The sequence below is a fragment of the Suillus subaureus genome, assembly GCF_016647635.1.
Source record: "Suillus subaureus strain MN1 chromosome Unknown BJ212scaffold_18, whole genome shotgun sequence".
Lineage (NCBI taxonomy): Eukaryota > Fungi > Basidiomycota > Agaricomycetes > Boletales > Suillaceae > Suillus > Suillus subaureus.
The window spans coordinates 254,004-281,517 of record NW_024538574.1 but is presented as its reverse complement, the minus strand read 5'-3'; the positions used below and the strand labels follow the sequence as shown (position 1 = coordinate 281,517).

The window sequence follows — 27,514 nt, the reverse complement described above, 5'->3', positions numbered from 1 at the left end:
GTGCAAGGCGTTCTTATGCTATTACTCGTGCTGGTCTCATGGTAGACTGAGGATGCCTCCGCGATGGCACTTGGAGCGTGTTGATCTTCATCGCCAGGATCACACGGCGAGTAGCGCTGGGGCTCACGATCGTAGTTAATTGTGTACTGATCGAATTTCCTGCAATCGAATTTCGCAATGGATTATATCAAACCTAATGTTGACCAAATGAGCCTCTTAGACTTCTAGTCTTGGTTCTTCGTGGGCGTTCATGTCACGAGCTCTGGCATGACTTCTCGAGTGATTCAGACGGGGAATTATATTCTGTTCCACCCATGCAGAAATTCATGTACTATCAAGTATGCGAGCTGAAAAGCAAATATAATGATATGTTAGATCCTTTTGGATGGAAAGATGTCCCGGATAAAGGACAGAAAAAATATCAGGAAGACACGCGAAAGCGATGGAAACAATGCAACAAGAAAAGAAAGGATTAAGAACAAGGATACGTAGTCGCCCTTCTCAGATTGATAGACGATCTAATATTCACCCTCCTCTTCAACATCTGCAGAGTCGGTGCCAACTTCCTCGTAGTCCTTCTCCAGCGCTGCCAAATCCTCACGAGCCTCCGAGAACTCACCCTGCAACGAAGTATGAACAAGCTGAGGACACATTGAACGATATACATACCTCCTCCATACCCTCACCAACATACCAGTGAACAAATGCGCGCTTGGAATACATCAGGTCAAATTTGTAATCTGAAGGCCATTGTTAGTGTTCCACTCGAGTAAAGAGTGTTGAAAGGGATTACCTAGCCGACTCCAAGCGACAGAGATGGCCGTCGTGCTATACGAAAAGAAATTAGTAGCAGTCTACACCATATAACGCATAGTCCCACTTTGAAAGCATGCAAAGACTGCGGGTATTCTTGGCAAGGTCACCGCCTGGGACCGCAGCAGCAGGCTCGTTGCAAATGCCCAGCTAAGGGGACTCATCAGTCGAGCTCGTCAAACCCGGGCTAGGTACACACCTTGAAGCCAGTCGGGCACCAATCGACGAACTGGATAGTTCGCTTGGTCTTGATGCTGGCGACAGCAGCCTGAACATCCTTCGGCACGACATCACCACGATAAAGTAGAGCGCAAGCCACTGTTCAAAGATTAGAGAGGCGCATGAGAGGGCCATGACACACATACTATATTTTCCGTCTTTGGGGTCGCATTTCACCTGAAATCACGTGAGCAAATTATGACTCGATGTATGGTGCGATCGTACCATCTGGTGTCCAGTCTCAAAGCAAGAGAAGGTCATTTCGTTGACAGAGTTTTGTTCGTGAGTTGCCTTCTCAGCGGACAGAAGTGGGGCATATGTTGCTAATGGGAAATGGATACGAGGGAAGCTGTAACTGTTCAACAACTTATTTATGCTATGAAGAACGCGATGTGCTCACGGAACAAGGTTGGTTTGGAACTCGTTAAGGTCGACGTTCAATGAACCATCGAAGCGGAGCGAAGCAGTAATCGACGAGACAACTTGAGCAATCAAGCGATTAAGATTGGTGAAGCTTGGCTGAGAGACACCGAGATTTTTCTTGCAGATATCATAGATAGCCTCGTTGTCAACCTGCACAGCTCAATTAGTACAGCAGAAAAAAAGATGCACGAGAAGACTGACCATGAACGAACAATCAGAATGTTCAAGAGTCGTATGGGTGGTCAGAACTGAGTTGTAGGGCTCAACTATCGAACTCGACAATTGAGGTGCAGGGTAAACGCAGAACTCAAGCTTAGACTTTTTGCCATAATCCGTAGAAAGTCGTTCCAAGAGGAGGGCACCAAAACCAGATCCGGTGCCTCCGCCAAACGAGTGGAACACAAAGAATCCTTGCAATCCTGAACAGTTGTCAGCTAAGCGACGAATCTTATCCATAACTGGGTCGATCAGTTCTTTTCCGACTGTGTAATGACCACGAGCATCTGAATGCGCAAAGTCATGAGCTGCCCATAATGGATATGCAACTTGATCTGCGACCTACAATTATTTGCTGCGTCCTCCTTCCCCGTGATCATGGTCTCGGGGTGGAACAGAGACCTGTAAGGACCGGTCTTGACCTCATCCACGACTCCGGGTTCCAAATCAATGTAAAGAGAGCGAGGAACGTGTTTCCCTGAACCAGTCTCGGAGAAGAACGTGGAGAACCCTGCGTCAGTCTTGTGAGCTTCATCAAGGACGCGACCGTCGGGCTATATAAAATATTAGACAGCGATATACTTGGAATGTGGTACGAACTTACGCTCAAGCCGTGTTCTAGGGTGTACAACTCCCCTGGCCGAAAGTTAAAACGACCCTTATGACGCGAAAAGGGCACTCACAGCAGGCATTGCCAATCTGAACACCAGCCTGACCAACATGGAGAGAGATGACTTCGCGCATGATGAATCGTTAAGAAGAGCTGATGACTGGTATACCGGTTTGTCGTGACGGGAGGGAACAGAAGTCACTGAGCCAAATGTTTCTACTTCAAGTGCTCAAAATTTCTTGGAAAGAAATTCTCAATTTGGAAATAATCTTGGAGACGACGTCCACGGACCCTCCGGTGCTTGATAGGCTTCCTGCATTGCGTCCGAAGAGACCGATAAAAGAGATTCGTAATTCATGTTCCAGGTAAAGTGCGTAATAAACCTCGAGGACAAGCGGGATATAATGGACGGTATACGTAAATCGTGATGGCAATGGCAATGGTAAAGAAATTATGCGGGAACAAACTTGCGAGAACGAGGACCAAAGGAGGATTACATGCATCTAGTACTCGCCAGCTTCTTCAACATCAGCCGAGTCGATGCCGACTTCCTCATAGTCTTTTTCGAGAGCAGCAAGGTCCTCGCGAGCTTCCGAGAACTCACCCTCCTCCATACCTTCACCAACATACCAGTGAACAAAGGCGCGTTTCGAGTACAGAAGGTCGAATTTGTGGTCGAGACGACTCCATGCGGTTGAGATGGCAGTGGTGTTTGACAACATACACATGCTACGAGACACCTTGGCGAGGTCGCCACCAGGAATGTGAGCAGGTGGCTCATTGCAGATACCAAGTTTAAAACCGGTAGGACACCAATCAACAAACTGAATCGTGCGCCTCGTCTTGATGACACTGACAGCCGCGTTAACATCCTTAGGTACAACATCGCCACGGTAGAGGAGAGCACAAGCCACTGTAGCCGCATAAGTAAATAGGGACCAAAACTAAGAGCGACTCTTACTGTATTTGCCCTCTCTGGGATCACACTTCACCATCTGGCTACCTGTTTCAAAGCACGAGAAGGTCATATCGGCAACAGAGTTCTGCTCATGGTGTGCCTTCTCCGCTGAAATGATGGGCGCGAAGGTGGCAAGAGGGAAATGAATGCGCGGGAAACTGCCAGGGGAGTTAATTGTGAACTTATGGCATTCGCAGTAATTGAACTCACGGAACAAGGTTGGTCTGGAACTCGTTCAAATCAACGTTCAACGAGCCATCAAAGCGCAAAGATGCTGTTATGGACGAAACAACTTGTGCGATCAATCGGTTCAAGTTCGTAAAGCCAGGAGACGAGATGTTGAGGTTCTTTTTGCAGATGTCGTAAATTGCCTCGTTGTCCACCTAAACCCAAGGTAAGGGAGCGTAATATGAAAACCACGTAAACTCACCATGAATGAGCAATCGGAGTGTTCAAGAGTAGTGTGCGTCGTCAACACCGAGTTGTAAGGTTCAACCACAGAGTTGGCCATTGTTGGAGCGGGGTACACGCTGAACTCAAGCTTTGACTTTTTGCCGTAATCAGTTGACAGGCGCTCCAAGATAAGAGCACCAAAACCAGATCCTGTTCCACCACCGAAGGAGTGGAAAACGAAGAAGCCTTGCAGACCATTGCAGTTGTCTGCAAGACGGCGAACTTTGTCCATAACCACGTCGATTTGTTCCTTGCCAATAGTGTAGTGACCACGGGCGTCTACGACACACTAATTATAGCTACATTTCAAAATGATGCTGATGAAGGACTCACAGTTGCTGGCGGCATCTTCCTTGCCAGTGACGAGGGTTTCTGGGTGGAAGAGACTCCTGTAAGTGCCTGTTCTGACCTCATCGATTACATTCGGCTCCAGGTCGATGTAGAGTGACCGCGGGACGTGCTTGCCCGAGGATGTCTCCGAGAAGAAAGTGCTGAAGCCATCATCATTAGCAGAAGGAGATCCTTCCACCAGACGGCCGTCAGGCTAGAATAAAAATTTGAGCAAAAGCCGAGGGAAATCCCCAGGAAAGATAATCACGCTGAGACCGTGTTCAACGGTGTACAATTCCCCTGTAAAGATACATAATCAACAATCAGAACTTAATGGAATCAAATTAGAACGAATTGCATGTGTCTAGCACGCGCCGAATGTTGAAATGAAAATAACGAAGGCGATTGCACATATCAAATGTAGCGGGACACTTACAACAGGCATTTCCGATTTGAACACCGGCTTGGCCGACATGGACAGAGATGACTTCACGCATTATTTCTGGAAAATTTGGGCTACAAAGTAGAATGATTGTATATCAGCAATCATACGACACGGAAAGACGCGTCTAAAAAGCTTACTGGTTTGGACGGGAGGCGAGGATGGGGTGATGGTCCAGATCAAAGGGCGCAGGGTTAAAAGTGCGGCAAACACATGGCGCTTACCTAAGCTAACCATTCTCACGCCTCCTCATCAGTACGTCAGTACACGGCTCTCTATGCGAGTTTGGCGAACATGTGTTGTCCTTCTACGTAGTTCCGAAAGTCTTTACAGACGAGTTCAAGCGTCCACTTTTAATAATTACTCAACGCGATCATCAAACCCTGCACTCCTCTCCACTACCTACTACGGCCGACTTCACAGTATTAGCAGCCTTATCTCCAGTCTCCATAAGTGCATCTCCTACGCGTCGCGTGTCCTCCGCAGCTTTCACAGCAACCTTACGCCCAAAGTAACTGGAGCTAGATTAGTATACTGACATGCGTGATCCGAATGTCAGCTTACCTCACAATGGACTGCCACATCCGCATTCCGTGAATGTATCGCATACCGGTGCGCACCTGCTGCTCTGAAACCGACTGTCTAGGAGGTCGGAATGGGGCATCATTGGGATCTAAAGCGGCGAGGACAACGTCCACTATTTTCATTCTCGGAATGGTCTCGTGGGTTGCTGGCGCCGTGTGATAAATGCTCTTCTTAAGCAGAGCAAGCGCTTCTTGCTACAGTTGCTCAGTAAACGCCAAAAATCTTAACAACAAAGCTTACTCACTGTGTCTCGTCTCGCAGCAATCGCTGTAGGTGGTGGATGTTCGTCCACCAGGTCTAACGGCCCCCACCTTCTATTTTCTTGAATAACTCCACGTGCGGCACTCGGTCTCCCAACTACTGGCCTGTCAACAAGATCATCCTTCTCTCCCGCCAGTAGGAGGCCCCGTAGCCTCGCATTCTTAATCATCGAGTTGGCCTTCCCTTCATATTTTTTCCTATTCTTCATCACCTGGGTTGCGCGGTACTTGAAACGCCTGTCCCACTCCTCTTGGCCTTCTAGCCACTTGACAAGAGTCTCTTCCTTGATGATGCCAATCTCTGATGGCCTCAGCTGTAGAGCTGTGATATCCTCTTTCGGTTCCATAGAGCGAACTCGACCATGGATATCTACGCGCTCACGAATTATTAGTATGTCCCCCTGTCAAAAGTGAGCATTTCAGTGACAGAAAGGCCGCCAAGTGATTTCTCACCGATCGGTCATTCATGGCGCAAGACGATACATCAGGCCCAGGCGTTTGCTGCAGAACGGGGAACGGATTTCGGTTAAGGTGCTCTACCGAATGTTGGGTAACATGTTTCGCAAATTTCGCAATAGAATGGTAAGCATAGTCCGCCTATTCGACTCGTCAGTAACTGAGACATAAGATCATGACTATCTCACACTACTCGTGAAGGTGAAGACTGTCAAAACATAACACATTCCTGGAGTGTTTGTTTTAACAGATGGTCTCGAATGAAGAGGGGTAACCTACCATCATATACTTGGAGTGGACTTTGGTGGGCGTAGAAAATTTATGCGCATTCTCTTTCTGTCTCGATCCATCTCTAATTACACCCTCTCGTACAGGGTACTCGGCTGGATTGGCTGCCTTATGTGCCAGATATATTATTTTGTCGCGAAGCACTTCTCCATCGCCTGCCAAAATATACAACGGGCAGAGATTACCTAAGGAAGCTTGAAGAATAGGTGAGACTAGAGGATGCGACAATTGCCTTCGCAGACAATAACCGTCAATGAATGGAAGAATGGAATGGAGAGGTATCTCACTCTGTGGTAGCATAGTGCTGGATCTGCGACCGTAATTCCAGCGGAACATCTCGAGGATTTTTCATGAGCACCTTCGGAGGGGTGGGCTGCCAAAAATCGATGTCATCTAGATCAGGGATTGAATCCGAACTAGGTCCGCGCTTATTGTTCACAGCAAGGTCATCTATAGGCATCGCATTACTTGGGTTTCTGTTCTGGTCCCTGCCTCGCCCGTGCCCTCTGACAGCGGGACCACACTCGCCTCCATCAAACAATGTACGCTTTCTCCTGAGATTTCAGGAGAACGCTTGATGCGGAACTGCTTGATGTTTCTTGTTTGGAACCAACAGGCTTAAAATCACCATGCTTCCCAGCGTCAGTAGTCGAAACCTGGGCAGTGTCTCTTGTAACATTTTTATTGGCACCAGGAGTGTCCATATGACACGGCTTCAGCAGTGTATTGGAGTGTGCACGGGCAACGCGACCGCCTTCCTTGATTAGATCCACAGGCCACAACACAGAGGGTTTGTTCATGAATCCATGAGGAGGTATGATATCCTACTAGCCGAATCAGAAAGGAATATCCTGCGCCGTGCTCACAACTCACCGTAGCCGTATTCGTATGGATACTAGGAAAACTGTGTGTTAAATCTACCCACGGGCTGATAAGCACCGCTCCCGCTGGTAACGGTTGACCCAAATCCCGCAGTATAGTAAGCATTGTGAGACATAATGCACCACCTGCCGAATCACCAGCGAAGACAATTCTCGAAGGAGGAGTGGGTTTATGGGTAGCCTCGGGAGGTGGTTGAATCAAGTAAAGATCTTCATATGGGAAAATTCGGTCCTCGCGATTTCAATTTCAGAACTAAATAGCGATGAACTCACAAGCTGCGAGGACATCGTGTAGGGGGCATGGCCATGGGTATTGTGGGGCCTTCCTAGAGAAAAAAACTATGTATAACATGAACACGATAAAAATGTTGACGCCTACCGATAGTTGACGGTAAACGCACGCCCCCGAATTTTACGTGCTTGGAGAAAATAAGCAAAGATGCCAGGAACTAACATGAACATACCGTATTTGATGACTTGATAACGATGGGTATCTAGGGACCAGATTAAGTCTGAAGGCATTTCCAAGGTGGATTGATACTCACTGATAGACCCCCAATAGTATCCGCCTCCATGAATGTAAAGCTTTAGTTACGGCAGTTAGAGAATGCGTCAAGCAGAATCAGTAAACTCACCATCGTAGTCTCTAATTGCTCCATCGACATTACAAGCTTTTCCTCTTCACTGTACTTCCTCACAGCATCTATGTGAACGCTTTCGGGCAAGTGTGACTTCTCGGCAATCCACTCAGCATCGATACCGTCTAAACCACGAACTTGCCACCACTTTTCACCTCCAACGACACGTTTAATGTCTTCGGGCCTAAACCATTGTGTCAGGAGGTCTGCCGCCTGGTTGCATGATTGCAGCGGAACGCGCACAGGGGCAACAGCGGTCCAAGGCGGAGCAGGCACACGAGAATTTGTGCTAATCACGAAGGACCGTAGTTAATGGAGAACTTGGTGAATATAAACTGTACCTCACAATGCTTGGAGAGATCCACAGTGTTCTTTGTGCCAAGAAGAATGAAAGATTTAACTATGTGAAACGCTCTGGAAAACATCAACGAGTAAGAATGTTGACTGCAATGAAACACACTCGTCAAAGAAAATGTCATCGGTGGCCTCTTGTTGCTCATCTCTATCCTTTAGCTTTTTTGTTTTCCGTTTCGCATGAGTATAGAGGGTCTTGATGACGGCTAAAGATGCATAAATGACTGCACGGACAGATGAGACGATCCACCTCACTTGGAGTAATATGCACTGCCGCTGAGAATGTAGAGACTGTCATTTCTGTTTAAGGGTGTACGTGACGGACGTGTCAGTAGCCGTACAGCACAACCAGTCTAGGTGGAATGAGCGGAAATGAGCTTTGACGGTAACTTTTCATTGCTAAGTGAAACGTGGAGTAGTCTCGACGGCGGCCATGCGGTATCACTGCTGCGAGATATCCATGTTGCGTAAGATTATTACATAGCCAAGAGGCGTAGAAATCCGGAGCACGATGATATACAAGATCCTGACCAGGAGACAGCATAATGAATCACGTTACTGGGTAAAGCCTTCAGAAACAAACAAACGCTCATAGAAATTCCTTTTTGGTCCACCGCTCTAAGTCATTCTTTTTGGAAGAGTCCTAAAAGTCTGTCGTTGAACTGGAAACCAAATGATTACTTTCACACCTTTTTCTGGTGCCGCCCGGTCATCTCAAACTGTTCCACTCGCGTACTTGCTACAGGTTGACGATATTCGTATTCTCCTTGATTGTGGATCACCTGACTGGAACCCCGAGAATATTGAAGCTGAGTCCGGGAATGGGGTCACTTACCCTTGGCAAGAGTACTGTGACATAGTGAGAAAGTGAGTGTCAATCAAAATGCAAGCTGCACGATCTAACATTAGCTAGGTATGCTCCAGAGATTGACTTGGTTCTGCTGTCTCATGGTGACCTTGCACATTCTGGCTTGTATGCGTATGCATACTGTCACTGGGATCTCAGAGCCCCATGTTATACCACACTTCCAGTCCAGGCAATGGCTCGTATTGCAACAATGGAAGATGTGGAAGGAATTCGAGACGAACAACAAGTCGACGTCGAGGAGGAGGAAAATAACGAACCTGCGGCTGCCGAGGGGGCGGAGAGCTCTGAACCAAGTTCACCAAGGCCGCAGAATGAACCCAAGAAGTTTGTTGCTACCGTTCAAGAGGTACACGAAGCATTTGACGCGGTAAACACCCTAAGATATTCCCAGCCTACTCATCTACAAGGTGACGTTTAAACATGACACAATCGTGGGCGGAACATTGATATTTCTGACTTTCAGGAAAGTGTCAAGGTCTGACCATTACACCATTCGCAGCGGGGCACACGTTGGGCGGAACCATATGGAAAATAAGATCGCCTTCCGCTGGAACAATCGTCTATGCTGTGAACTTGAATCACATGCGCGAGCGACACATAGATGGCACTGTCCTCTACCGACCTGCTGCAGGTGGTGTCTTCGAACCACTTGCCCGACCAGACCTTTTCATCACAGACGCCGACCGCGTGAACGTCGTCACGAGTCGAAGAAAGGACCGCGACGCTGCTTTGATAGGTCCGAAAGTTCATCCCGCTCGAATAAGTTCGTGCTGATGCTATCGATGAACAGATGCCATAAGTGCAACGCTGTCGTCCCGTTCATCTCTTTTACTTCCTTGTGACTCGAGTACTCGTCTTCTGGAGCTCTTGGTGTTACTTGATCAGCATTGGAAATACGCTGATTTTCGCTTCCCCATATGTCTATTGTCGCGTAACGGCCGTGAAATGCTGACCTTCGTCCGGAGTATGATGGAGTGGCTTGGCGGGACAGTGAGCAAAGAAGACGTTGGTGTCGATGGAAGCGGAAGAACGGGAGCTACCAGGAGGAGACGTGGCGATGACGATGCAGACGACGAGGCGCTGGGAGCATTTGCATTGCGCTTCAAGTAAGTGAAGCTTGAAAGTAGAAGGTGATGAGCTAAAATCACACTGTACAGGTTCCTGGAGTTCTTTCCTAGTCCGCAATCCCTCCTGCAAACATACTCGTCCAAGGAGCCGAAGCTGATCCTTGCTGTCCCTGCCTCGCTTTCACATGGGCCTTCACGACTACTATTCTCTGACTTCGCCGCGGTCCCAGACAATGTGGTTCTCCTGACTGGTCGCGGCGAAGAGGGCACACTGGGACGTATCCTTTTTGATAAATGGAATAACTCTCAGAGAGGTGATGATAAGTGGGACAAAGGTAGAATTGGTAGCAACGTCATGATGGATGGAGCCATGACTCTGAAGGTGACTTGCACGGTTTGTACCTACATGGCCCGTTACTTATCTATCTACGTCTAGATAAACTCCAAGGTTCCCCTTCAAGGTGCAGAGTTGGAAGCCTTCCTTGCAAAGGAGAAGGCGGCAAAGGATAGGGAAGCTGCTCATCAAGCATCTATGGCTCGTAATCAACGCATACTAGAAGCGGACGAAGACGAGAGCGACGAAGATTCAGACTCAGACTCGGATGAAGAAGACGAAGTTGAACGCGCATTGGACGAAAGCCAGATGGATACCGACGAAATATCCGATCCTGCAAATGGTTCGCCGCGAAAACGGAAAATTACTAAAAATGAGGACGATGCTGACTGGGGGCTTGACATTGATGAGGGATTAACGAAACAGCTGCTCTCCTTCGACATCTACCTTAAGGGGAACGTCTCCAAAGCAACATCATTCTTCAAGAGCACTGGTGGCCAGACCCACCGTTTTCGTATGTTTCCATACGTTGAGAAGAAACGGAGGGTGGATGAATATGGCGAAACTATCGATGTTGGCATGTGGCTCAGGAAAGGTAAAGTATTGGAAAATGAAGCAGATGATGAAGCAACCAGGGAGGCAAGACGAAATCAGGCTGAAGGTAAAGTTGAGGTAAAGTTTTTAGGTGGAATGGACGATCATTTAACTAACGAACCTAATGCAAGGCCCCTCGTGAACCTCCCTCGAAGTTCGTTACTTCAGAGGTTGAGATACAGCTTGCTTGTCGACTTCTCTTTGTTGATATGGAAGGTCTCAACGATGGTCGCGCGGTGAAGATGATTGTACCTCAAGTGAACCCCAGAAAGATGGTCAGTAACTACGTCGATCCGACATTTTACATGTTAATGGTACTCGAGTAGATCATCGTCCATGCCCAGGCTGCTGCTGCCGATGCTCTCATTGACAGTTGTGCCAACATTCGGTCCATGACGAAAGATATATACGCTCCTTCTGTCGGAGCAACGGTGCAGATAGGACAACACACGAACAGTTTCTCGATATCCTTGAGTGATGAGCTTTTGAGCACTATCAAAATGTCAAGGGTAAGTTTATTCCTCAAACTTCGAGTCATGTGAATGAACGTCTGGCAGTTTGAAGACAACGAAGTGGGTTATGTGACCGGACGCGTTGCGAGCCACTTTAGCTCCACCATACCCATTTTGGAACCCTCGGGGCCAGCGATACCAACGCCGAATGCAAACATACTACATACCCCACGAATACTAGGCTCTAGGCCGATTCAGATTTTACCGCGGTCGACGATGATAGGAGAGCTCAAGCTGACTGCACTTAAAAGCCGACTGGCCTCAGTTGGTGTTCAGGCCGAATTGGTTGGTGAGGGTGTACTAATTTGCGGCGCTGGGGCAAGGCGGGATCAATCCTCTAGTTCTGTACAAGACACAGTTGCCGTACGCAAAACAGGCCGAGGAAGAGTGGAGTTGGAAGGTACCGTTTCCGACATCTACTATATCGTACGCAAAGAGATCTATAATCTCCATGCCTTGGTAGCAACATGATGTACTGTTCCTCAAACTAGAATAATTCTATCTATTTAATGCAACGTTGTATTGAGTGCGCGCAGTGAGATCTACAATCTGAATATTGGTCGCACGTGCTGAAATCTGACCACTACATAGCTCTGATGATGTTGACCCTGTCGTATCGTAAACTAGTCATATATATAAGCCTGTTCACATCCCCTTTCCAGCATCTTCTTTCAAACTTGCAATGCGGTTGAGTACCAAATAATCGCCTTGCCTAATTCCAGGAGTAACATCTGAGGGTTCCTCCAGAGCACTCAAGCGAGAGTCTGAATCTACTGCAAGGTACGCGACACGTAGACCTTGAAATCGTACGCACTCCTTTCCGACAAGTTGCTCTGGCGTGATTTCTGGGGTGTCTGCGCCATTGGAGCCCGCGCCTGGGATTGCTTTGGATTTCGCTGATCTTGCCCGAGCCTCCTCGAGGGCATCGGCGATAGACCGCTTTGCAAGCGGCCAGAAGCTAACTTCCACCATGGCGCCCTTGATAACTTCCATGCTGTTAGAGTTTATATCAGCCTTGAAGTCGGGGACAGCCGCCAGCGGGTTATCGCTCTTGAATAGAGGGTGGAATATCCTTGTCTCGTCGATACGAACAGGGCTTCCAGAAGATGCATGTTCTGCGACCCACTGGATATATGCCTTGGGTTTTGGAGGAGTACCAGAATCCTCGAGACGACAGAATACCTCTGTCACCTCACCAGTGGCTGAATCAATCTTGTACGATGTACATGTAATTGGGTAAGGTGCTTGGAATAGACCAACACTCTTTCCAGGAGCCAGGCGGAAGTAGTCTTTTGAGTCTTCCAGCCTGAAATCATCGGCGTCGATGTAGATCGTGCGGGTGAATGGGATCTGTGAAGATCCGAGTTGGGGATTCTTGGGATGGAACGGTTTGTCCACCATTACGAGGTAGTCGTCGGGAACGTTCTCGATTATGACTTTGAGAGGACGCATGACCATGAAGAGACGTGGTGCACTGCCTTCTAGATATTGCCTCAGAGTTTGTTCAAAGCGGGCAATTTGGATATTTGAGGCAGCCGTTGAGACACCCAACGTGCTGACAAATGACAAAATTGCGCCCGGAGGTACGCCTCGCCTTCTGAGGGCAATGAGGGTGTAGAGACGAGGGTCGTCCCATCCGCTAACGTAGCCTTCATCTACCAGCTGGAGAATCTTTCTTTTTGAGTTGATCGTCCCTTGAAGATTAAGACGACCAAATTCTGATTGCCTCGGTTTGTACACGTCCAGGGCGTCACAGAGCCATTCGTATGACTGGCGTGAAGCAATGAATTCTGTAGTGCAGAGGGAATGGCTGAAGATCCATAGGTCAATCAACAGCAAAACGAGAAAAGGGCGTCACGATACTCACGAGATGTTCTCGAAGCTATCTACGAGGCAGTGTGTATAATCGTAGGTGGGGTATATCTTCCATTTATCCAGGGTACGATGGTGGGTTGCATCTAAAACACGATACGCCGTGAGATCCCACATCTGAGGGTTGCCATCCGTCAGATCCATCTTCATCCGGAGATTGGCTTCCTTGGGTCGATAATAACCATCAGTCATCTTTTTGAACTCATCCAGCGATTCTTGAATCGGCCGTGATCTATGCACGCAGGCTTTAGGAGCTGATATTTTTTCGCCCCTGTCAGCTTTGATTTGCTCCTCTGTAAAGCCGTTCGCATTCAACGGATAGTCGCCCTGAGCGGAAAAACGATATACTCACGGGTACAATGGCAGACGTAAGCTTTGTCGCGCTTTATGAGCTCGATAGCAAGATCGTATAGCTGATCAAAGTAGTCACTGGAATAGGTTATCTTCCAGGGTTCGAAACCCAGCCATCGGACAACTTCGATAATGCTCTCAAAATATCTGGCCTCTTCTTTTTCTGGGTTAGTATCATCGAAACGCAAATAACACTTCCCCCCATGGTGCGCAGCATAACCAAAGTTCACGAAGATAGCTTTGGAATGACCAATGTGCAGATAGCCGTTTGGTTCCGGTGGGAAACGTGTCCAGACTTGGCCATCAGTCACGCGTAGGTGCTGCTCACGAAGTTCGGGTCTGGTCTGAGGGTTCTCTCCTGGTTTGTGCAAAGCGCCTAAGAATCCCTCTTCAAAAACGGGTTTTCTATTGGATGAACCAGAGCCAGCATCAGCCTCTGATGTAGTTGCCGTTGGCTGCGGAGCCTTTTCTTTCTTAGGATCCTGTACCCTGGAATCAGGAACAGTGAACGGGGATGGTAAGGGATGTAGTATACCTTAGCTTTTGGCTTCGCAGCCTCCTTCGCACCAAAGGTTTCAGTAAACGCCTTCTCAACGGCATTCTTAACTTCCAGAGGGTTCGCCCATCGAAGAGCTGGGCTGGCCTTGACTCCACTAATGACGGAACCAAGGTTAGGCCAGCCAGTGACGGAATTTTCGCGGATGTAACTCGCGATTGTATCATAGAGCTTTTCGGAAGTAATGCTGAAGCCTGTAACTTTTGATCGGCACCGCGATCGTACATCATGAGGACCGTATCTCACCGACACCACACTCTGTATCGAATTCAAGCTCATTAATGGGCGCTTTGGATATCTCGAGGTACTTGACAGCAGCTGCACAGAGTAAGTCGGTCACTAGTAACGCAAACGTTGCATAACAGAACTCACCATTGACCTGATCAACGGATTTGAGCTTGCCATCCAAGATTGCCTTCACGGCGAAAGCTTGTTCGCTAGGTTCTACAGATTCCGTCTTAGCTAGCTGACCAGCAAGTGCGGTGACGACCGTGGCCTGCTTTTCATCAAGGCGAGCTTCGGTAAGATTGTATGAGGCGATTAGATTGCGAAGGACATTGGCGCTTTTGGCGTTCTTTGCTGCTTCTGCCGCTTTAGCCTGAGAGAGACCTATAGACTTAAAGAGGGGGATGGAAGTGTCTGATGCCGCAGGATCGGTCTTGGGAGGAGCCATTAGTAGATGACGGTCCTTAGACTAGATGAGGTTCGGCACAAATCCTACCGCCGTATGTAACTGCAATTGAAGGACAGATGTGTAGGTGCAGTCAGTATAGCAGTACCAGAAGTTTGTGGGCGAAGGGATATGATAATTAGAAAAAGGTGCACGTTACATTACAGATCCTAGTCAGGTTGACTTAGGTACAATCAGTGACTCAAACTTTTCGTAAACTGATAGTCAATTTGATTATCTATGGGCGCTTATGGTAAAGCATCTGATTCAGTAAGCTATGAGCTCCCCGACCTCGCCCACAAGCTGTCGTTGTGGTGAACCGTCTGGCTTTTTCCCAACTATACGGATTTCCATCTTCCTAGTCGCAGTTTCGTCCACAAACGTGTCTATACTACCATCTATAAATGCCTCTGATAATTCCATAATTCTATCCATTACTATGCGTGCAGCTCTCCGAGAAACAAGCGGAAGGAGAGCAAAATCCGAGAATGATTCATGCTGTGAGCGTACTACGGCAAGCGCAAGTCAGATAGACTGCTGCATAGTTGATGTATATTAAATGCGAACAGACTCACAGATGGTCAGTACTCTCCGTCTCTCGGGCTCCCAGGCTTGCACCACGCCGATCAGTCGTGCGAAATGATCCTTCCATAGGCTGAATTTCTCAGAGTTTATGACAAGCAACTGAGGCAAAGCATCGCCTGGTCCCTGAGGGGGTGGGCATGGGCCAGGGGAAGGGATCGGTTCTAGCCAAGGATCCAAGATCAAGGCTTTATGGACAGGAATGGGTGCAGAGACGTCGACAGGAGGATCCGTAGAAAGGATTGTGAACTGCACAGCTGGTATAAGTCGCTGTACATTTTGTAAATATGTTTTACTTGCAATGGTAGCACCACCAAAGGAATGTCCAGCAAGGAGGACGTCTTTGTCGCATTCAACTGCCTTGGTATCGACGTCGCTTGACCATGAAGACCAGTCGATGGGTTTTTTGTCGATAGACTGTAAGCCATGGCTTGAACCTTGGTATCCATCTTGAATTAATTGCTTAAAGCTACGGAATGCAAGGTATATCTCATGTCGCCTAAAAGCCAGCTGTTGCTGTCGAAAATCAACCATCGTTTTTTCATCATTTGAAGTCCAACTTGGGGGAGATCACTCAGTTCTAACTCTCTCGATGAAAAATAAAATGGAAATGCATACATCAAGTCCTTCTCCCTGACGTAGAGTCTGGGTCCGGTAGTCAATGAAATGAATGCGTGACCTGAGCCATCACGATGCTGGATGGCTAGAACCACTCGTCCCGAAGATGCAAGACGAGTGCACACCTGACTGCAACACAGTAATTATTTTAATTTCGTGCTGCATAAGTCTATAGAGAAATACCTGTAGGCTGTCCGGCTACCGCCCAGACCGTGTGAGAATATTACCAGAGGCCAACTTGAAGGACGAGTTCCAGATCTAGCCTGAGTATGCTCTGGAGACGCAGTGGTGCGTTGCCTCAAAAGAGGTGCATTTGGATAAACTGGGATCTAACAACGCGGCCTGGGTTAGTCATGGTATCATTCAGCTCCGTGGCTAAATGTCGCACTTTCACTAGGCGACCGTAGAGATACACGATAGGCCATAAAAACCAGGTGGAAATCCCTGGTAAAAATGCTCAATCACATACCCCTATACAAGACAAGCCACAATACCTGCCTGAATAATGAGCATACCCATGTAGAGATGCTTGCAGCGGACTAGAACCGTGAGCTTAACTTGCTGGCAGCGTAACCCCGATACTGACCGGAGAAGCCAGTCCAGGCCTTTCTTAATATTGCTGCCCTTTACGTCCGCAGGATGATAGGCAGTGAATATGACTTCATCGAGTTGTAAAGCAGGTTTCACTGAAGGTCCGCCGTCACCGTGATCATGTCTGTGTATCTTCGCAGTGCCCAGCACTTTCGTGGATACGGGAAGCTTGAAGGTAGTCGCTCCGACTGGAAAACGTCCATGGGATTCCGGCAGAAAAAGCATGAATGATGCCGCGAGCACTCAGTAGTATATGTCACGGTAGTACTACATCATCAAGAGCTTACACTGAAGTCCCGATACAATCGTTTCCCATTATGGTAACAAAGTTTTGAACCCTGTTGGGGCAGGATTTTGGTTTTGATCCATCACTCACCCAACCACCCAATCAGCTTGATGTCGACCCAGCCTCTACTTCAGCGCACAGCTTCAAAGCGCATCGCACTCCCGGTGCGCGTAGAGCCCAAGGTCTCGTTTGCCAACGAGCGTACCTTCTTATCATGGCTCCACTTCACAGTTGTCCTCGGTGGCCTTGCGGTTGGGCTGCTGAATTTCGGTGACAAGGTGCGTTGACCAGCTGCTTCTGGTTATAGGGCCTGTTTTAACGTTTGTCCTGCACAGGTTGGGAGGATTAGTGCAGCAATGTTCTCTGTCGTTGGTAAGCACACATTGTATCAAACATTTTGGCTGCATGGTTTTCATTGACTGGTTGAAGCCATGGCTGTGATGATATATGCGTTGTATATATATCACTGGAGGGCTGCTTCCATCCGCAGGGGAGGGCGCGGACCTTACGACGACCGACTTGGACCCGTAAGTTATCGGCAAGCGTTCGTATCATCTAGCTAAACGATTTAAAACCAGACCATTCTATGCTCCGCACTCCTCGGTTGGTCTAGTTTTAATTCACGAGTTTTGATATGGCCTGATTCCCCCACAGTCGCTATTATCGTCAATTTCGTGTTGCGGTTCACACAGACGTAAAAATACGGTGCTTCTGATGGCGCTCGATCTATTGGATAGGATTCAGGATTTATATCAAATTTATTCTTGTATAGCCTCTACGAGCAAACATGAATTGGTTTTTATCATGTATCGATATAGCATGCACATTGTCAGCCACGCTTTTGTCTCTTCCCAACTCGCGCGGATGCTGAAGTGCCGATGGACGACACGGACATTGATCGGCGAGACTGAGCCTGAGATTTAGATAGGCATCGACAATATCTGAGAAGAGTAACGAACCTGCTTGCGCCCTCGGCCGCTTCGTGTGCTCAGTATACTTTGTGCTCTACCATCGACCTCACCCTCGGCGTCGGCATCAGCATCAGCATCAACATCTGCTCCAGCACCCGCGCCACCGTCAACTTCCATTGGTGTTCCCTCTTTACCATCTTCCTCTGCGCCTTCACTTGCCCTCCCGAGTCTCACTCTCAACACTCGAATATCTTGTTCTACACGATCCACGACCTTCTTCGTGTCAATCAACGCAGTGGTCGCTTCGATCAACGACTCTAGTCGTGTACAGTTTTCACGGGTAGGCATGACCAAGCGTGTAGGGTTGATGCCCAGCTCAGTAAGAGCCTGAGTGACCTTGGGTAATAGCGCTGCTTTCGGTGCGGGAAGCTTGAACGAGCGAAGGTGCACAGGTGTGTGAGTGATTTTCGTTGTCGATGACGCGGGAGGCTCAACCCTGAGAATGCAATGTTGCGCATCTATAACAGGAGAATGAACTTCACGCTCGGTATTATGCATTGAAACTTGACGTACCATAAGCTGCTGACTTCGCTGAATGAGCCCTCTTTGGAGGTGGAGGGCCTAGTGAAATGATGTTTGACGGTGTAGAAGGTATTTCAATTTCATTTGCATTCTTCTTCCTCTTTTTGAATCCTTCCGCAGATAGAGCAGAAAGCCCGTCTTCTTCGGCAACTATGTCGGGTAGTCCGGAGTCAATGCCAAGCAACGTGCGGAGAAGTTCATCGCGCTCTTTCTTGAACTTGCGTTCGTTTTGCTCCAATCGTTTCAGTTCGATGAACAGGGCTTCTTCCTCGGCGATTTCCTCGGGTGTACGGTCCTCGAGGCTGGCGATGTAGTCCTTCCGCATTCTCTCGCGGTCTGAAATGCGACAAAGTGCAATTAGATCCATCACCACGGGATTATAGGAATCACGAACCTTTGTCAAACTGATAACTATTGAGAAGCTGAGCTTTACTCGCCTCATCGCCTGTCCAAGGTCTATTCCGAATGAGTTTTCGGCAAACGCTGTAGTATCGGTCCTTGAGATCCTACTGCAAGTCAGTGCTGTGCAACTGAAAAGGCCGTTGTGCTATACTTCAAGAGAGCGTGTGGGACCGTCTGGTGGAGGCTCGTAGCGGTCATGTACCACATACCACCGTGTATCGTACTCTCGCACGACGTTAAATAGATGATCAGTCTCGTCTTTCGTCCAGTCCTTATCTATAAAGAAGGTAAGCGGTGCAGGTATATTGAGAAATGAACTTGCCTTCAAGGAAACGCGTGTATTCCTCTTGTGAGTAGGTATATGATTGAGATTGCACGTTATATTTGGTAAAGGGGTATTCTATGCGTCCAATTTCCAGTATTTGTAAAGCATTAGTCCGATGGTACACACCTGCACCTGGATCATCAGCTGCCTTGACCCAATGTCCCAGCTGCAACGAATCGGTGCGTCCAGCATTCCTAAATGGTCTCCATTCCCTACATGCGCCATGTCAATGAGCACGCATACGGAAGTGCAACAGGTGACTCACCACTTCACCTTTCCACCGGACCCAAAATTTGGCTTCTGCTTCAGACGCGGTTTAGCCAAATGAGCTACAAGAGAAGGTGCGGAGGGTCCAATAAGTGCATAGAGCTCTCGAGAAATGCCTTCAGGTTTCTTCGTAATTTGCCCTTGAGATTTTCGAGGGGCTGGTGTAGTGGATTGAACCAGTGTTGAAGAGCTCGGCAAAGATAAGGCGCTGCGTATGTCAGACGCTGAGACTGCCATGATTTCACAATGTACAGTTTGCAGACTTGACGGTCTTACTGCAAGGACGGTTTTTCTATAAAAGGAAAGCAAGGCAATTTCTTACGGCGCGGTGACCAGCCAGTAGGCGCCTGGCGCCAGCCTCCGACTCGCTTATTCCCGATGCCAAACGCAAACTAGTGTTTTTATTTCATTTTGTATTGGCAAACGGCTACTAACCCTCCTGTGATTCTACTGTTAATGCGTGATGTTCTTCGACTAGATGTCCATCTTGACCAGTCTTAGCCAAGTGGTAAGTATGCCAATAATTGATTTTCCCTCTTGACCTTCGGAGGTTCATCTCTACTTCGGGAGCGTTCTGCCACTTTGAAGTGGCCATCAGATGGTTTCGTCAGAGGTTCATCCTAACTAGTCTTAGCCGAGTGGTTACTACAACAGAATCAAAGTCTGTTTCTCTTGGACTGTGCAGGTTCGAAACCTGCTCTGAATGACAGGTATTTTTCTATCAGAATGCACTTTGACATCCACTCATAGATGGTTTCCTCAGGGGCTCATATTAACCGGTCTTAGCCCAGATTCAAAATCTGTTTCTCTCGGGCTGTGCAGGTTCGAAACCTGCTGAACAACAGTTTACTCTATCGGAACACACCTTGACATTAGCCCCACTCAATTCTTATTTTATTCTGCCATTTTATTTTGTGGCTTGTAATATAAATCTTGATCGCATGGGAAATAAAATAATGTAGAATTGAGTGCCTCAGTTTATTCTTCCAGTTTATTTGATGCAGGCATCGCTGAGCTTGTAATATGCCGAGCGGCTTGAAGTACCAAAACATTTTGTGTAAGTCAGTTGATCTCACTGGCAGCGTGAATGAGTGTGCACAATGGACACACCAAACTGGATCTTTCCTGACCACGACACCTACAACCACTGCGTCACTCCTAATGATGCGGAAGAATGGTAAGCTAGTCAAACACCTCAAAAATCTTGCCTGCGCGATACCATGCAGCCTGCGCCATCTCTGCCATTTGAGTATGGTATGCCACAACTGCAGTTTGGAAATCTGGCAGCGCACAACACATCCCAGATGCATCCGCAGTACGTGACGATGACGTCCAGTGCCAGATACGCCCGCGGTGTTGGTAAGTTGAACCTCCGACGTGGTGTTATTTTTGGATACTTGAGCGCAGTTTATTCCAGTTTATTTCTCGGACTCTGTACAAGTGACAGTTTGGTGATGGCTCGTAAATTGGAGAAATAAAATGGCAGAATAAAATAAGAATTGAGTGGGGCTATTGACTAATGATGGTTTCCTCGGACCTCCATTTAACTGGTGTCAGCTAAGTGGTTATCACAACAGAGTCAAAATCTGTTTTTCTTCAAGTTGGAGTTGGTTCGACACGTGCTGTCAACTTCTTTGCGGTGTATAGATCCTCGGAGGTCCGTCTTAACTAGGCCCAGTCGTTGCCCTGAAATTTCCTTTTTATTGATAGTCTGTCCATGAAAAGGAATTCATCTTCACGCCTCACGAGGGACGTCTCAGAAGACAAGATATATCTCCAAGATGCGCACATGCCAGCCTAGATTCTCGACTGACTTACCAAACTGTCGGGATTCATCACCAAACGAAAAAAAATGTTAATGGAGTCGGAGGCCAGAAGAATGCACGCAAGCTAAGGACAGAGTGAGTCTGACGGTCAGCAAAATGATGTAACTTTAGCTTTCAAGTCATCCTCGGTCACATTGGAAGAACTAACAACTGAAGGAGTGTCCATCGATGAGCTGGCAGACCGAGCCATATCGTTCTGATGTGTGTAGTTTGCATGCACTCCTGTTTTATATCGATACCGAGGCGGAACAAAGAATACGTAGTAGCGGCAAAGCCCACTACCTCCAACTTTTGTTGCGGTAACTTCGGTTTTCACGCTTGTCCTTGCCAGATACATCCCAGTCTATTCCAGTCCTATATGAGCGGCGCTCAATCTATGTATCATAATAATAATGTCACTGTCCATAGTCACATACACCTGACAACTGGAGCAGGAGGCTGAAGCATATCGGCTCGGACTCGTTCCTTAGCCAGCCGACGTGCTCCTTGTGCACTCATTCGCACAGTCCCTGTCAAGTTGACTCATCATAATTTACCCACATCGCGAGACAAATCATTCACAAGACTGCGAATGACCAAGGGAACGTCCGGCACCAGAAGACACGAAGGCACGACGAATCACACGATGCGAGAGTAGGCAATGGCAGGAATCCCGGGACAAGAGACGAGGGACAAACGCAAGAGGGGCGCAAGAAGACAGGCAAGAATAACCATAGTTGCCCAGAACAAGTAATTGCACAGGTTTTGCAGGATCTCGAAATCTACCGCAAAGATGAGAAAGTCACAAACTATGAGACCCACTTCCTAACGGTAGCGGGAACCTTCTAGAGATATACTAGGAAACATACAACCCACCGCAGAATTGACGCCCGATAGACGGAGAACAACAATTACCTGCCAGCCATCATTCTCAGTCTGTCAGGATGCATACCGCCTGGTCCCGCATTAATATTGGGATCATTTTGGTTTGGTGGGGGCGGGCTACCCCCTGGTGGCCCAAAGTTACCATGTGGGGGGAAGGGTGGCATGCTGGCACCGGGTCCACCACCGTTAGGGCCATTTGGAGGGAAGGGAGGAGGTCCTATTATGTTATTTGCTTAATCCCGAACTTTTGATGACGCGAAGAGAACGACTTACCACCTGGGAAACCGCCAGGAGGACCCATTGCTGCAGGAGGTGGCATGCCATCACTAGGAGGGAAAGGTGGTATGGCACCAGGTGGTCCCATCATACCTGGGGGCGGGAAGGGTCCTGGAGGGAAAGGCGGACGAGCTGCAAAGAAAATCAGTTTCAGGGTAAGATGACCATTGGATCGAATACACACGCGGAAATGCTCCGGGAGGACCACCGAAGCCCATGGGAGGGCCTGGAAACAGTGGTGGGGGTGCGCCTAAGTGGTGAGGGCCAAACCCAAACCCTCCTGGAGGAGGGCCGCCACCGCTCTCGTACGCTGCAGTGATCTGATCAATGATACTCTGTGCTTTGTCATGGCCGAGCGCTGAAATCATGTCTCAATAACCTGTCAGTGTGCAAATGTAATGCTCACTCACATGCATAGTAGTCTCTGACATTGGCTAGGTGATTTCTTCCGCTGTTATGAGCTTTGCGCACTACGTGATGCTTCAGAACGGAAATCTAGGTATTAGCAATAAAGTAACTCACCTGAAGCAGAGTCGTGAGTGAGAAAAACATCACAGTAATCACAATAATGTTTCTGCACTGCGGTTAGTAGTTATTGCACGAGATAGAATGATACGACGTACCGGCATGGCTAGTTCACTGGTAGTACTACTAGTGTTGGCAAAAGAAGGAGTTGGTACAAGCTGTCTGAGTTCGAAAGACAACTTACTGCTTACCTAATTCCACCTGTTCTTCAATGGATCCTTCATCGTCGGGCATCCAGGAGCCTTTCGACCTTATCAGATTATCCCTCAGCGAACGTGTTTTTGTGAAGTTACGGGGGGATCGTGAGTTGACTGGTGTACTTCATGTGCGTCGACTCAGTGTATTTCATCAGCTCGCACGTACTGAATTATTTTGGTTTACAGGCTTACGATGGTCATATGAACCTTATTCTGAGTGATGTTGAAGAAACCATCATGATCGTAGACCCTATCGAAGGAGGTATGGAAGGACAAGGAACCGTCAAAGTAAGTTTCAAACCCGACGCTGAGCAATGTGTCATTTGTTATGACGTTATAGGTGGCCAAGAGAAAAATGGAGATGTTGTTCGTTCGGGGAGATGGCGTTATACTGGTATGCAAATTTTATAGACAACTCATGTCTAGTAACTGACTAGACAGCAGGTGTCACCACCCTCGCGGACTTGAACTCAGGTCGTGCAGGCATCATAAATCAGTACTTCCTCTGCCAGTATATTTTTCGGCAGCAATTTCCCTGCATGTATCTCTAAAACGTCGCACGTATGTCCTTGTAATCATTGGATGGTAAGAAGTAAAAATGCATTTAATACATAGCTCTGATCGAAGAATGCGTAATACATGAAGCGATTCATTCCAAGATACAACACTCCTACACTTAGGTTACAGCTATCACAAGCCCAGAAGGGTTAATTTCATTGACCTCAGTTGGCACTCCTTGAGAGGTAGTATTGGGAGAGTTAAGGTTCATGGTGACTGGAGGTGCTGGTGAAGGTCCAGGCTGGTCTGCTGCAGGATCCTGATCTGAATCCGGGGCTGCTGCGCCAGAAGGCCAAGTATCAGGATCTCTGAGCCAACCAGCATGGATGACTTTAATCTTGGACAAGCGAGAGAATAGAAGTAAGATGGTAAAAGAGAATTTTGAGATGATGTGGAACTTACTACGAGAGTTAGGGGAAGGCTGCGTTTCAAACGACCGCCATTTACAAGACCCTTCCAGACTTTCTCAATTCCATCCTTCCAAGCTTGCTCATTATTGACGGCACCTGGCTCACTAAGAAGCTGCTCTAATCTCTGACGAGACGAGGATGGAGGAGAGCGGTGATGGACCTTTGTGGGAGTGAGCCAGAGAGCCCGACGAGCGGCATAATGAGCTGGACCAGGAGGGGGAAATTCAGGGTTGGATATTAAGGATGAGCTGGTTGATCTGTTTGGGGATGGCAGTGGAGTGTCCTTTGGGCGATTGCGGGCGTCACGGGAATTGAATTTTCCTGCAATTTTGAAAAAACGAGAATTGGCTGGAACGGGCCTAGGAGGAGCTGGGCGTTGTAGGTTAGTGGTATTAGAGACAAATTTGTCTAGCTTGACGTTGGGTATCATGAAAGAGCGACTACTAGGCCTAGCTAGCCCAGCACGCAGGCTTAAAGGACTTAACGCGTATTAAAATTAGTCATAATACAAATCTAGAAATTATTTCCCATATAGTTCGTCAGCAAAGGCTACCGGACTCGGACTGCCTGAGACTTGCCTCCTCAATTACAAGCCCAGGTATGCCATCCGCTAGGACTTCAAGGGTCTTTTACCGCTTGAATTCACCATCACAGTCCACTACTTCTCTTTCAGAGAATGAAGATGATGATATAAACAAGTCTTTGTTTTTTGGTGGTCCAGTTTCCTCTGTTGTATCACCCGCTCAATGGGCTTCTCGCCTACACCACTCCACAGATGGAGCACTCCATTCATCACATTCCCCTATGGCTCAAGTTCCCCCAGAGGTCCTCATTCATATTCTCAAACACCTACACACAGCCAGAGATCTCTATCATTCGCTATTAGTTTCGCGCTCATGGTGCGAATGCTCCGTCGAGCTTTTGTGGCACCGCCCTGCCTTTACAAGACTTTCGACCCTCGTAAAAATGATGAGGGTACTTAGTCGAGGCGACCAGACTTTCACCTACAGTCGATTCATTCGCCGTCTCAACTTCCTCTTCCTCGGTGCCGACCTTACCGACGCCCTATTCTGCCGCTTAGCGCAGTGCGACCACCTGGAGCGCTTGACCCTCGTGAATTGCAACTCTATCTCCGAAGATGCCCTTCTTCGCGTACTGCCTTGCCTCCCAAACCTGGTCGCTATTGATCTCTCGGGAGTCGTTGAAACTTCTGATCAAATCATCATCGGCCTGGCATCAGCCGCCAGGCGTCTACAAGGCATCAATCTCGCAGGATGTAGAAAGGTCACCGATGCTGGCGTTTATGCCTTAGCTTCTAGCTGTCCCCTTCTCCGTCGCGTCAAACTCAGCGGCGTTGATCAAGTCACGGACGGTCCTGTTTCAGCTCTTGCCAAGTCTTGCCCCCTTCTTTTGGAGATTGACTTGAATAATTGCAAACACATTACAGACATTTCTGTCCGCGACATATGGACCTACTCTACACATATGCGTGAAATGAGGTTGTCCCAGTGCGTCGAGCTCACCGATGCCGCTTTCCCGGCCCCAGTCAAGCCTCAGGTGACCCCGCGGAATAACCCTTTCCCAGCCGCCTCCCTGAATCAGGACGAGGGGCTGCCACCTTTAGTGATTGCAAGGCCCTTGGATCATCTTCGTATGCTCGATCTGACGGGCTGCGCGCTTATCACGGATGATGCTGTAGATGGGATTATTTCCCATGCCTCAAAAATTCGGAACCTTGTTCTCTCGAAATGCATCCAATTGACAGATAGGACTGTAGAGAATATTTGTGTTCTCGGAAAGCATCTGCACTACTTGCATCTCGGGCATGCAGCCAACATCACGGACCGCTCGATTAAGACGCTTGCACGGTGCTGCACCCGCTTGCGTTATGTTGACTTTGCAAGTGCGTCCTCTTCTCTTTCGCTGTCGAATATAAGTTGATTCTATACAACAGACTGCGTTCTTCTCACTGACATGTCCGTCTTCGAACTCTCGAGCTTACCCAAGCTCAGAAGAATTGGTCTTGTGCGCGTCAGCAATCTGACAGACGAAGCAATATACGCTCTTGCTGAGCGACACAGCACTCTAGAACGCATTCATCTTTCCTACTGTGATCAAATATCGGTCATGGCTGTCCACTTCCTACTGCAAAAGCTCCACAAGCTCACTCATCTGAGCTTGACGGGTATTCCTTCTTTCAGAAAACCCGAATTGCAGCAGTTCTGTCGTCAACCTCCACAGGTCAGCGGTGCAGATGCTCATGTCTAATCAGCTGTTGACAGTCCTTTAGGAGTTCAATATGAGCCAAAGGATGGCCTTTTGTGTCTACTCGGGCAGCGGCGTTGCTAAACTGAGAAGCTTCTTGACAGACTTATTCAATACGATCACGGAAGATATGAACGCTGATGATGATGAGACGGAGTACGACGACGACTTTGATGAAGGATTCGTTGAAGGTGCTATGGATGCTGATATGGAGGGTGGAATGGATGGTGATGTTGACGAAGACTTTATGCACGATGGAAGATATAACTTCCACCACACGCCTCAGCCAGCTTCCTCCACGCTCCGCTTGCATCATCACCCAGAAATCATCACTCCTACCTCGCAGCACCCCGAGCTTACGATGCAGCGTGACATGACCTTGCGACCAGGTCATGTCTCCATTGCCTCATCTCCAGCCGTTTTCTCTGCTAACAGTCAACCGCCGCCTGCGCCATATGCTCTTAATCCGCAACCCGTAGCAGGGTCGTCCAATCCCGTTATAAGACGTCCTCGCTTTGGTTATCAGCCCGTCATTGAAATTTCCACTTCTCCCCCTCAGAGCGACGTCGCATCCAATCGCAGTACTGGCACACAATCGAACGGAGCGGGTTTTTTCCGCACATATCAAGAGCCATCATCATCTTCTGGTAGAAGTAATGGCGCTTTAACGCCCGATTACAACTTTGCGGAGATAGGTCATGGCCGGGGCGCAGAGCATGATAATATCGACCACATCGGTCCACCACCTCATCGGTTGGCAAGACACAGTTTTACCTCAGCAGCGTCATTCAATGCCACTGCGGGGCCTTCTGCCCAGGGCATCACCCAAGTGATGCACTCGGCGAATTTTGATTTTCGCCATGGACAAAACCCCGAACGTCATGCTTTGATGATAGAACAAGCGAAGATGACTAATAACTACTATCTTACCCCCTCCGCCGGATCTTCCGACCGCCTCGTGCCATGGCCACCCATGCGCACTGAGCCCTTGTACGATGTCCCGTCGCACCACAGCCAGGAGTTACAAGAATCCGTTCAGGCTACTCTCGGCCCTCCGACAGACCCCCGTGACACTGAAGGAAGAGGCAGGAGTGTCAGAAGAAGCCTTCGAAACACCTTCCACGCTGCTGAGCATTTTTTCTTCGGCCGCGGCTCGACTTCGAATGGGCAGGTCCCCGAGTCAGGTATCCCAAACCCGTGGGCCCCAGGAAGTGTAAATAGCACCGGTGATGCAGCTGGGAATGGCGGTCAGCCTCGCTAAATGAGCGCTGAACAGCCC

At 48.3% G+C, this 27,514-nt stretch overlaps 12 protein-coding genes across 12 annotated transcripts; 4 read left to right on the top strand and 8 right to left on the bottom strand.

The window, feature by feature from the left end:
• Nucleotides 1–497: 497 nt before the first annotated feature.
• BJ212DRAFT_227696 (tubulin alpha) lies at nucleotides 498–2,562 on the bottom strand. Its single transcript, XM_041342696.1, has 12 exons — nucleotides 2,355–2,562; nucleotides 2,276–2,307; nucleotides 2,018–2,225; nucleotides 1,657–1,958; nucleotides 1,433–1,605; nucleotides 1,258–1,381; nucleotides 1,179–1,209; nucleotides 1,013–1,131; nucleotides 881–963; nucleotides 794–828; nucleotides 670–740; nucleotides 498–620 (listed from the first exon to the last, which is right to left on the bottom strand). Exons 1-12 carry the CDS (start codon nucleotides 2,413–2,415, stop codon nucleotides 519–521), a joined length of 1,341 nt encoding a protein of 446 aa, XP_041192513.1. The 5' UTR covers nucleotides 2,416–2,562; the 3' UTR covers nucleotides 498–518.
• BJ212DRAFT_1357334 (tubulin alpha) lies at nucleotides 2,285–4,643 on the bottom strand. Its single transcript, XM_041335769.1, has 8 exons — nucleotides 4,605–4,643; nucleotides 4,459–4,538; nucleotides 4,291–4,322; nucleotides 4,026–4,236; nucleotides 3,670–3,971; nucleotides 3,450–3,622; nucleotides 3,243–3,397; nucleotides 2,285–3,194 (listed from the first exon to the last, which is right to left on the bottom strand). The coding sequence occupies exons 2-8, from the start codon at nucleotides 4,517–4,519 to the stop codon at nucleotides 2,785–2,787; spliced, it is 1,344 nt and encodes a 447-aa protein (XP_041192512.1). The 5' UTR covers nucleotides 4,520–4,538; nucleotides 4,605–4,643; the 3' UTR covers nucleotides 2,285–2,784.
• A 9-nt stretch (nucleotides 4,644–4,652) lies between these two features.
• Nucleotides 4,653–8,462, bottom strand: BJ212DRAFT_1357329 (uncharacterized protein). Its single transcript, XM_041335768.1, has 17 exons — nucleotides 8,372–8,462; nucleotides 8,033–8,176; nucleotides 7,909–7,986; nucleotides 7,570–7,861; nucleotides 7,480–7,519; nucleotides 7,399–7,428; nucleotides 7,314–7,353; nucleotides 7,208–7,260; nucleotides 6,927–7,144; nucleotides 6,600–6,877; nucleotides 6,341–6,559; nucleotides 6,041–6,285; nucleotides 5,954–5,994; nucleotides 5,763–5,906; nucleotides 5,294–5,710; nucleotides 5,029–5,243; nucleotides 4,653–4,979 (listed from the first exon to the last, which is right to left on the bottom strand). The coding sequence occupies exons 1-17, from the start codon at nucleotides 8,386–8,388 to the stop codon at nucleotides 4,841–4,843; spliced, it is 2,610 nt and encodes an 869-aa protein (XP_041192511.1). The 5' UTR covers nucleotides 8,389–8,462; the 3' UTR covers nucleotides 4,653–4,840.
• A 7-nt stretch (nucleotides 8,463–8,469) lies between these two features.
• BJ212DRAFT_1357325 (beta-lactamase-like protein) lies at nucleotides 8,470–11,816 on the top strand. Its single transcript, XM_041335767.1, has 9 exons — nucleotides 8,470–8,793; nucleotides 8,840–9,201; nucleotides 9,258–9,530; nucleotides 9,585–9,900; nucleotides 9,952–10,243; nucleotides 10,298–10,867; nucleotides 10,921–11,064; nucleotides 11,116–11,298; nucleotides 11,347–11,816. Exons 1-9 carry the CDS (start codon nucleotides 8,600–8,602, stop codon nucleotides 11,770–11,772), a joined length of 2,760 nt encoding a protein of 919 aa, XP_041192510.1. The 5' UTR covers nucleotides 8,470–8,599; the 3' UTR covers nucleotides 11,773–11,816.
• On the bottom strand, nucleotides 11,817–14,963 carry BJ212DRAFT_1357322 (glutaminyl-tRNA synthetase). The gene is made up of 6 exons (XM_041335766.1): nucleotides 14,453–14,963; nucleotides 14,327–14,398; nucleotides 14,060–14,274; nucleotides 13,526–14,006; nucleotides 13,169–13,466; nucleotides 11,817–13,111 (listed from the first exon to the last, which is right to left on the bottom strand). Exons 1-6 carry the CDS (start codon nucleotides 14,751–14,753, stop codon nucleotides 11,947–11,949), a joined length of 2,532 nt encoding a protein of 843 aa, XP_041192509.1. The 5' UTR covers nucleotides 14,754–14,963; the 3' UTR covers nucleotides 11,817–11,946.
• Nucleotides 14,964–14,965: 2 nt separating this feature from the next.
• Nucleotides 14,966–16,766, bottom strand: BJ212DRAFT_1462222 (the record flags this gene model as incomplete). The annotated part of the gene is made up of 8 exons (XM_041338928.1): nucleotides 14,966–15,259; nucleotides 15,326–15,581; nucleotides 15,633–15,891; nucleotides 15,951–16,079; nucleotides 16,134–16,279; nucleotides 16,339–16,394; nucleotides 16,440–16,489; nucleotides 16,525–16,766. 8 exons carry the CDS (start codon nucleotides 16,764–16,766, stop codon nucleotides 15,018–15,020), a joined length of 1,380 nt encoding a protein of 459 aa, XP_041192508.1. The 3' UTR covers nucleotides 14,966–15,017.
• Nucleotides 16,448–17,614, top strand: BJ212DRAFT_1357306 (uncharacterized protein). The gene is made up of 5 exons (XM_041335765.1): nucleotides 16,448–17,105; nucleotides 17,163–17,199; nucleotides 17,257–17,354; nucleotides 17,406–17,430; nucleotides 17,482–17,614. Exons 1-5 carry the CDS (start codon nucleotides 16,938–16,940, stop codon nucleotides 17,523–17,525), a joined length of 372 nt encoding a protein of 123 aa, XP_041192507.1. The 5' UTR covers nucleotides 16,448–16,937; the 3' UTR covers nucleotides 17,526–17,614.
• On the bottom strand, nucleotides 17,615–19,594 carry BJ212DRAFT_1357303 (uncharacterized protein). The gene is made up of 7 exons (XM_041335764.1): nucleotides 19,313–19,594; nucleotides 19,174–19,259; nucleotides 19,045–19,122; nucleotides 18,874–18,998; nucleotides 18,715–18,826; nucleotides 18,312–18,656; nucleotides 17,615–18,256 (listed from the first exon to the last, which is right to left on the bottom strand). The coding sequence occupies exons 1-7, from the start codon at nucleotides 19,549–19,551 to the stop codon at nucleotides 17,748–17,750; spliced, it is 1,494 nt and encodes a 497-aa protein (XP_041192506.1). The 5' UTR covers nucleotides 19,552–19,594; the 3' UTR covers nucleotides 17,615–17,747.
• Nucleotides 19,595–21,753: 2,159 nt separating this feature from the next.
• BJ212DRAFT_227094 (U1 zinc finger-domain-containing protein) lies at nucleotides 21,754–22,987 on the bottom strand. The gene is made up of 6 exons (XM_041342695.1): nucleotides 22,904–22,987; nucleotides 22,803–22,854; nucleotides 22,691–22,750; nucleotides 22,465–22,638; nucleotides 22,278–22,412; nucleotides 21,754–22,221 (listed from the first exon to the last, which is right to left on the bottom strand). Exons 1-6 carry the CDS (start codon nucleotides 22,907–22,909, stop codon nucleotides 22,031–22,033), a joined length of 618 nt encoding a protein of 205 aa, XP_041192505.1. The 5' UTR covers nucleotides 22,910–22,987; the 3' UTR covers nucleotides 21,754–22,030.
• Nucleotides 22,988–23,016: 29 nt separating this feature from the next.
• BJ212DRAFT_1481348 (like-Sm ribonucleoprotein) lies at nucleotides 23,017–23,470 on the top strand (the record flags this gene model as incomplete). Its single annotated transcript, XM_041340240.1, has 4 exons — nucleotides 23,017–23,130; nucleotides 23,189–23,290; nucleotides 23,343–23,396; nucleotides 23,447–23,470. The coding sequence occupies 4 exons, from the start codon at nucleotides 23,017–23,019 to the stop codon at nucleotides 23,468–23,470; spliced, it is 294 nt and encodes a 97-aa protein (XP_041192504.1).
• A 346-nt stretch (nucleotides 23,471–23,816) lies between these two features.
• On the bottom strand, nucleotides 23,817–24,190 carry BJ212DRAFT_1240671 (uncharacterized protein; the record flags this gene model as incomplete). Its single annotated transcript, XM_041329586.1, has 2 exons — nucleotides 23,817–23,897; nucleotides 23,963–24,190. Coding segments are annotated over 2 exons (309 nt in total), but the record flags the coding sequence as incomplete, so codon positions are not given.
• A 584-nt stretch (nucleotides 24,191–24,774) lies between these two features.
• Nucleotides 24,775–27,496, top strand: BJ212DRAFT_1272907 (uncharacterized protein; the record flags this gene model as incomplete). Its single annotated transcript, XM_041331051.1, has 3 exons — nucleotides 24,775–25,873; nucleotides 25,925–26,211; nucleotides 26,261–27,496. The coding sequence occupies 3 exons, from the start codon at nucleotides 24,775–24,777 to the stop codon at nucleotides 27,494–27,496; spliced, it is 2,622 nt and encodes an 873-aa protein (XP_041192502.1).
• Between the last annotated feature and the right edge of the window lie 18 nt (nucleotides 27,497–27,514).

Coding starts and splice junctions, on each gene's coding strand:
- BJ212DRAFT_1357322 (XM_041335766.1), bottom strand. CDS start 14,753: ATGGCTCCTCCCAAGACCGATCCTGCGGCATCAGACACTTCCATCCCC. Junction 14,399..14,452: donor ATCCGTTGATCAGGTCAATG/GTGAGTTCTGTT, acceptor TACTCTGTGCAG/CTGCTGTCAAGTACCTCGAG. Junction 14,275..14,326: donor CGATACAGAGTGTGGTGTCG/GTGAGATACGGT, acceptor CAAAAGTTACAG/GCTTCAGCATTACTTCCGAA.
- BJ212DRAFT_227696 (XM_041342696.1), bottom strand. CDS start 2,415: ATGCGCGAAGTCATCTCTCTCCATGTTGGTCAGGCTGGTGTTCAGATT. Junction 1,959..2,017: donor GGAGGACGCAGCAAATAATT/GTAGGTCGCAGA, acceptor TTGCGCATTCAG/ATGCTCGTGGTCATTACACA. Junction 1,210..1,257: donor TTGAGACTGGACACCAGATG/GTACGATCGCAC, acceptor ACGTGATTTCAG/GTGAAATGCGACCCCAAAGA.
- BJ212DRAFT_227094 (XM_041342695.1), bottom strand. Junction 22,751..22,802: donor CACTCACGACTCTGCTTCAG/GTGAGTTACTTT, acceptor AGCATCACGTAG/TGCGCAAAGCTCATAACAGC. Junction 22,222..22,277: donor TCCTGGCGGTTTCCCAGGTG/GTAAGTCGTTCT, acceptor ATAACATAATAG/GACCTCCTCCCTTCCCTCCA.
- BJ212DRAFT_1357334 (XM_041335769.1), bottom strand. CDS start 4,519: ATGCGTGAAGTCATCTCTGTCCATGTCGGCCAAGCCGGTGTTCAAATC. Junction 4,323..4,458: donor TCAAATCGGAAATGCCTGTT/GTAAGTGTCCCG, acceptor GTATCTTTACAG/GGGAATTGTACACCGTTGAA. Junction 3,623..3,669: donor ACTCCGATTGCTCATTCATG/GTGAGTTTACGT, acceptor CCTTGGGTTTAG/GTGGACAACGAGGCAATTTA.
- BJ212DRAFT_1357329 (XM_041335768.1), bottom strand. Junction 6,560..6,599: donor CTGAAATCTCAGGAGAAAGC/GTACATTGTTTG, acceptor TCCCGCTGTCAG/AGGGCACGGGCGAGGCAGGG. Junction 4,980..5,028: donor ATGTGGCAGTCCATTGTGAG/GTAAGCTGACAT, acceptor ATCTAGCTCCAG/TTACTTTGGGCGTAAGGTTG.
- BJ212DRAFT_1357306 (XM_041335765.1), top strand. CDS start 16,938: ATGTCGACCCAGCCTCTACTTCAGCGCACAGCTTCAAAGCGCATCGCA. Junction 17,200..17,256: donor AGCAATGTTCTCTGTCGTTG/GTAAGCACACAT, acceptor GACTGGTTGAAG/CCATGGCTGTGATGATATAT. Junction 17,355..17,405: donor ACGACGACCGACTTGGACCC/GTAAGTTATCGG, acceptor ATTTAAAACCAG/ACCATTCTATGCTCCGCACT.
- BJ212DRAFT_1357303 (XM_041335764.1), bottom strand. CDS start 19,551: ATGGCAGTCTCAGCGTCTGACATACGCAGCGCCTTATCTTTGCCGAGC. Junction 18,999..19,044: donor ATACACGCGTTTCCTTGAAG/GCAAGTTCATTT, acceptor CCTTCTTTATAG/ATAAGGACTGGACGAAAGAC. Junction 18,657..18,714: donor TAGTTATCAGTTTGACAAAG/GTTCGTGATTCC, acceptor GTCGCATTTCAG/ACCGCGAGAGAATGCGGAAG.
- BJ212DRAFT_1357325 (XM_041335767.1), top strand. CDS start 8,600: ATGATTACTTTCACACCTTTTTCTGGTGCCGCCCGGTCATCTCAAACT. Junction 11,065..11,115: donor AAGTGAACCCCAGAAAGATG/GTCAGTAACTAC, acceptor GTACTCGAGTAG/ATCATCGTCCATGCCCAGGC. Junction 11,299..11,346: donor GCACTATCAAAATGTCAAGG/GTAAGTTTATTC, acceptor AACGTCTGGCAG/TTTGAAGACAACGAAGTGGG.